Source organism: Athene cunicularia, assembly GCF_003259725.1.
Source record: "Athene cunicularia isolate RWA chromosome 7 unlocalized genomic scaffold, athCun1 chr7_part1, whole genome shotgun sequence".
Taxonomy (NCBI): Eukaryota; Metazoa; Chordata; class Aves; order Strigiformes; family Strigidae; genus Athene; species Athene cunicularia.
The window spans coordinates 20,296,091-20,301,553 of record NW_020799107.1 but is presented as its reverse complement, the minus strand read 5'-3'; the positions used below and the strand labels follow the sequence as shown (position 1 = coordinate 20,301,553).

At 65.3% G+C, this 5,463-nt stretch overlaps 2 protein-coding genes across 2 annotated transcripts in view; both read left to right on the top strand.

The window, feature by feature from the left end:
- ASIC4 (acid sensing ion channel subunit family member 4) overlaps positions 1–5,456 on the top strand; it is a 60,381-nt gene extending 54,925 nt beyond the window's left edge. The window contains exons 2-10 of the mRNA XM_026852802.1: positions 1,489–1,633; positions 1,815–1,942; positions 2,034–2,193; positions 2,634–2,690; positions 2,789–2,942; positions 3,317–3,408; positions 3,727–3,806; positions 4,154–4,258; positions 4,521–5,456. Of these exons, the coding sequence (XP_026708603.1) occupies positions 1,489–1,633; positions 1,815–1,942; positions 2,034–2,193; positions 2,634–2,690; positions 2,789–2,942; positions 3,317–3,408; positions 3,727–3,806; positions 4,154–4,258; positions 4,521–4,640 (1,041 nt within the window). The 3' untranslated portion in view covers positions 4,641–5,456. The remainder of the gene's footprint in view (positions 1–1,488; positions 1,634–1,814; positions 1,943–2,033; positions 2,194–2,633; positions 2,691–2,788; positions 2,943–3,316; positions 3,409–3,726; positions 3,807–4,153; positions 4,259–4,520) is intronic.
- LOC113482301 (acid-sensing ion channel 1C-like) lies at positions 57–1,480 on the top strand. The gene has a single exon (XM_026852803.1). The coding sequence runs from the start codon at positions 397–399 to the stop codon at positions 1,282–1,284; it is 888 nt and encodes a 295-aa protein (XP_026708604.1). The 5' UTR covers positions 57–396; the 3' UTR covers positions 1,285–1,480.
- Positions 5,457–5,463: the final 7 nt, after the last annotated feature.

Sequence of the window (5,463 nt, the reverse complement as noted above, 5' to 3'; positions counted from 1 at the left end):
CCCACGCAGCCTCCCCCCCGCCCCCAGCCCCGCTTCTCCCGCCCCACAGCGCCCAGATCCACTGGGGTCCCCAGCTCCAGCGCGGGGGATGCCAGGGGACAGCATCGAGGATCAAGGTACGTGTGGTCCCGAGCAGGAGGCAGTGGCCCCCCAGGCTTGGCACTGTTCTGCTTCTGTGGGGCAAGACCCCCATCCCCAGAGCAGCTGCGGTTGGGGACCCCAGGGATCCAGTGGGGACCCAGGGGGGACAGAAGTGCCAGGGCTGGGGACAATCTGGGGTCCAGCATCCCTGGATATGGGACTCACACAGGGTGACTGGGACTGGGCATCGCCATCTGGACACTGGTACCCACCATACTGGGACACTGGGGCTGCCCGTTCACCCTGGCTGGGGTAATGCAACACCCCCCCCCCTGTCCCAGCCTGACTCGGGGAGGAATTTTCCATTCCCGAATGGAGGGTGGGGGAAGGCGTGTGTTTGCAGCAGCCCCCTTCTCTCCCTCCCCTCGCCCGTCACTGGAGCAGCTCGGGAAGGCGCCTGCCACATCCGCCTCTGGCAAGGCGCAGAGCAAAAGCCTCCCGGGAGGGAGAGGTCCCTGGAGGGGACCGGGGACCCCAGGGGCAGCCTGCACCCCACTTTCCAGAGAAGCCGCCCTGCCTGCAGCCATGCCGCTGCCCCTTGCCTGCTGCCGGGACGGGGAAGCCCTGACAGCAGCTCGGGATGGCAGTGCTGCCCAGCTCACCATCGGCGTCCTGCGAGCCACCAGGATCCCAGGGCTGCACTACATGTGCACCCGACCACAGTCCCGCCTGCGCCGCCTGCTCTGGAGCCTGGCCTTCCTGGCCTCCGCTGGGCTGCTGGCCACGGGCACCGCCGACCGCCTGCACCACCTGCTCTCGCACCCCGTGCACACCCGGGCACGCCTCGCCCAGGCCCCGCAGCTCCACTTCCCGGCCGTCACCCTCTGCAACCCCAACCGGGCACGCTTCCTGCACCTCACCAAGCCCGACCTCTACTCAGTGGGGCAGTGGTTGGGGCTGGCCCAGGAGAACCACTCGCTGGTGCCCGAGATGCTGGCCGTGCTGGGGGAGGACCGGCGCGCGTGGCTGATGCGTCTCGCCAACTACTCGCGCTTCTTGCCACCTCGCCGCTCCGAGCACACCATGCAGAGCTTCTTCCACCGCCTGGGCCACCAGATCGAGGACATGCTGGTGGAGTGCCGCTTTGGGGGAGAGCGCTGTGGCCCCCAGCACTTCGCCCCCGTGAGTCCCTGCCTGGCATGACTGCCCCATGGAGGCTGGGAGTGATGCTTCACCCCTCCACAGCAAGGGCAGAGGGGTGGCAGTGAGAGGCTTAGATGAGCCCTTTCAAGGGCCACGCAAGACTGTTGCCCCCTTCCAGCACCACCATGGGGTTGGAAAGGGTCCCTGGACCTCACCGGGCTTGCAGAATGCCTGCTCCATCACCACCCCTTTCTCCATTCCCAGGTCTACACACGCTATGGTAAGTGTTACACCTTCAACGGGGACCGGCGGAACCCACGAGTGACCCGCCAGGGTGGCATGGGCAACGGGCTCGAGATCATGCTGGACATCCAGCAGGAAGAGTACCTGCCCATTTGGAGAGAGACCAGTGAGTGGGGCTGTGGTGCGGGCAGGGCATGGGCCAGGGGTGCTGGGACAGATGGCTGCTGGGCAAACAGGGCATCCTGGGGAGGGATATGAGGGAAGTGGGGCACTGGAGTGGTGCTGGGCCCCAGGGTGCAGGTGCTGGGTGGGTGCAGGTGTACAGACCTTCTGTCCTTCTCCCGCAGATGAGACATCATTTGAAGCTGGCATTCGGGTCCAGATCCACAGCCAGGACGAGCCACCCTACATCCATCAGCTGGGCTTTGGTGTCTCACCTGGTTTCCAGACCTTTGTGTCCTGCCAGGAGCAGCGGGTAAGGCAGGATGCCCCACAGCCCCTGGGGAGGTGCCCGCAGGTACCCAGCCTGTTGTGGCCCTGCAGCGATGCCCCTCTCACCCCGACAGCTCACCTACCTGCCGCAGCCATGGGGGAACTGCAGGGCTAGCGTGCAGGGGGAGAAGACGCTTCCTGGCTATGACACCTACAGCATCGCCGCTTGCCGCCTGCAGTGCGAGAAGGAGGCCGTGGTGCGGAGCTGCCACTGCCGCATGGTCCACATGCCAGGTGAGGGGTGTGCAGGATGGCATGGGGGCACCCCCCTGCCCTAACAGTTATGCCCAGGGCTGCCTTGTCCCCCTACAGCCTGCACCCAAAGATCATCCCTGCCCCATCCCTCTGCACCCATAGGTTCCCCCTGCCCATCCCTTTGCACCCAAGGGTCCGCTCTGCCTCTTCCCTCTTCACCCAGGGACCACCCCATCCTCTCCACACCCCAGGTCAGCATCTGTCCTACTCTCCTTACATCCCAGATCAGCCCCTTCCCTGTCTGCCTTTTACTCAGGGGCCACCCCTGCCCCAGCCAACCTGCAGCTGAGGGCCACCATCCCCATTCCCTCCACACCCAAGGCCCCCACCTCTGCCCCAGTGCCTTTGGGGAAGTGAGTTGAGGGTGAGGGTTAGAAGTGGGTCAGACTCCCAAGCCCTGACCAGTTGCTTTTCCACAGGCAATGAGTCCATCTGCTCCCCCAATGTGTACATCGAGTGTGCTGACCACACGCTGGGTAGGTGCGGCAGTGGGTGGGAGGCTGGGGCCCAGCCGGGAGCCACCACGGAGAGGGCCGGAGAGGGTGCAGCCATACTGACGGGTGCATGCCCCCAGATGCAGCAGTGGAGGACAGCCAGGACCGCTGCAGCTGCCCCACGCCGTGCAATCTGACGCGCTATGGCAAGGAGATCTCCATGGTGCGCATCCCCAACAAGGGCTCAGCACGCTACCTGGCCCGCAAGTACAACAAGAATGAGACCTACATCCGGTGAGTTGCCCATGCTGGGGTGTCGCTGGAGGGTGGGCAGGGGGCTGGGGACCTGGGGTCCACACTCCATTTCTGGCAGCATGCAGGGAGCGGGTCCTGGCACACGTGGTCCCTGCAGCATCCTCTGCCCAGGGGTGGCTTCCACTAGAGCATCTCCCTGACCCATCTGTGTCCTCCCGGCATCTCCCCACCCCATGGTCCCTCCTGGCCTGAGGCATGACCCTTCCATTCACCACCACACTAGCCTGAATAACTCATGAGGGTGCTGGAAGTACCTGGGAGTGGAGGGATGGTGTACAGGGGAGGCTTGGGGAGCAGTGGGGGTGGGAGAGCCAGTGACCAGCCCTCCTTATCACTATGGTGTTGCCCCACAGGGAGAACTTCCTGGTGCTGGACATCTTCTTTGAGGCACTCAACTACGAGGCCATTGAGCAGAAGAAAGCCTACGACCTCGCTGGGCTTCTCGGTGACTTCTCCCACCTCCCTGTGGGACCCTGAGGCGTGGAGCTCTGGGTCCCAGCCCTGGGAGGATGTGGGGCTGGTCGGGGAGGGACCACACAGAGCAGGAGCCAGCCACAGACTGGCTAAAGGGCGGCATGCAGCTGGCTATCCCCTGTCCCCTGTGTCCCCTGCTTCCTCTGTCCTGCTGCCCCTGCCCCCATGACTGCCCTGTCCCCCTCTGTCCAGTAGGCCTGTCACTGCCCGCAGCCCTGCTGGCCCACCCCAGGCTCCCAGAAGGCTGCACAGCATCTCCCAGTGACGGTCTCCCCCTCATTCTCCCCAGGGGACATCGGGGGGCAGATGGGCCTGTTCATCGGTGCCAGCATCCTCACCATCCTGGAGATCCTGGACTATGTCTACGAGGTGTGCTCAGCCTTCAAAGCTGTCTTGACAGTGGGAACGGGTGAGGTGCAGAGCGGGAGCTAGGCCCGCTGGGGAGGGCGTGCTGTGCATGGCCACCCCAGAGGGCTATTACAGCCCCCAAATTGGAGAACGCCAGCAGGAGGCAGTGGGAGGAGGATGGGTCCTCCCAGCATCCCTTGGTGACCTGAGAACCGGGAGGGTGGCAAGCAGAGGTGCTGTCCCCACTGTCAGATCTGCGTCCCCCAGGCAGGCAGGGGGGCTGGAGGCAGGTCCATGCAGATCGGGGTGCCCACACACGGGGTGTGCCTGCATGTTAGTCTGGGGCTGACCCCCCCATCTGTACCCAGGTGATCCGGGACAAGTTGAGCCGTGTCCTGCGCCGCTCCAAGCCGCCCCTGAAGAAGCCCTCGGGCAGCATTGCCACACTGGGACTGGAGGAGCTGAAGGACCAGGTACCCTCGTGAGGGTGGGCTGCCCGAGGGCTGCGAGGACAGAGCCTGGGCAGCATCCACCCCTGCCCCTGGGGGAAGGGACCTCATCCCAGGCAGCACAGCTCCATGTTTGGTGCCCTCAGGATGGGTGGCAAGGAAGTTGGGTGCTCCCTGGGTGGGGTGGGTGGGGTGTGGTCCTGGGGACAGGCTGTGCTGGGCAGGGGGGTGAGAGGGACAGGGTGCATGGGGCCTGCGCCCACCCCTCTGACTGCCATCCTTGCAGAGCCCCTGTGAAACCCTGGGCCGGCATGTGGAGGGCGCCTACAACGCAGGCATACTGCCCAACCACCACCACCGCCACCACTACCCTCACCAGGGCGTCTTCGAGGACTTCGCCTGCTAGGCCAGCTCGAGACTTGGGGGGCAGCCCCCCGCCAACTCTCTCCCCACCATCCGCATGGAGAGGGACCACAGCACTGGGTGCGGTGGGCACAGGCCCCCACCTCCCCCATCCCCACTGCCAGGACTGGCCACACCGTTTGCCCCCAGCAATGCCGCTGGAGCTGCCTCAGCGCCAGCACTGGCACTGGCACCGGAGAGGCCCCCAAACCCTTTTGCTCGTCCCCTCTGCTTGCCCCCAGCACGCGGGCTCAGCTCCGTCTCAAGCACACGGTGTGGAGGGGGCTGGGCAAGCTGGGGGGGTTTCAAGGAGCAGCAGGGTGCGGGGAGATGCAGATCATGCAGGAGGCAAGCTGGGGTTCCTGCAAGCCCCTCCAATTCCTCCCCTGCTGACCCCTCCTGGGTGGGGGTCTCTGCCCTGCATGGTCCCCCCAGGAAAGAGATGTGCCTGGAACAGCTTCCCCCCTGCCCCGGGACCACCACCCACTTACCTGCTGCAGGGCAGGGCAGTGTTGCAGGACACCCCTCTGAGCAGCACAGCCCCCCTGGCCAGCCCAGGGACACCCCACCTGCAGCCACACCTGCATGGCACCACCCTGACCCCTGGCACCACCACCACTGTGACACCCCTCCAAACATGTGCCCGCCCTTCCCCAACCTCATGCAGCCTGCCAGGGCTGCAGCACCCCCGCCCCATCTCTCTTCCCAGCCAGACCCCTGCACTGTGACACCCCCCCCTCCAGTGTTGGCCCAAATAGCCCCGAGTCATTGCAGCACTGCAAACCCACTGCCTCCCGCCTCCTGATCCCAGTCCACCATGCCACCCG

Excerpts from the sequence above, each read along its gene's own strand:
- LOC113482301 (XM_026852803.1), top strand. The coding sequence starts at position 397 with ATGCAACACCCCCCCCCCTGTCCCAGCCTGACTCGGGGAGGAATTTTC.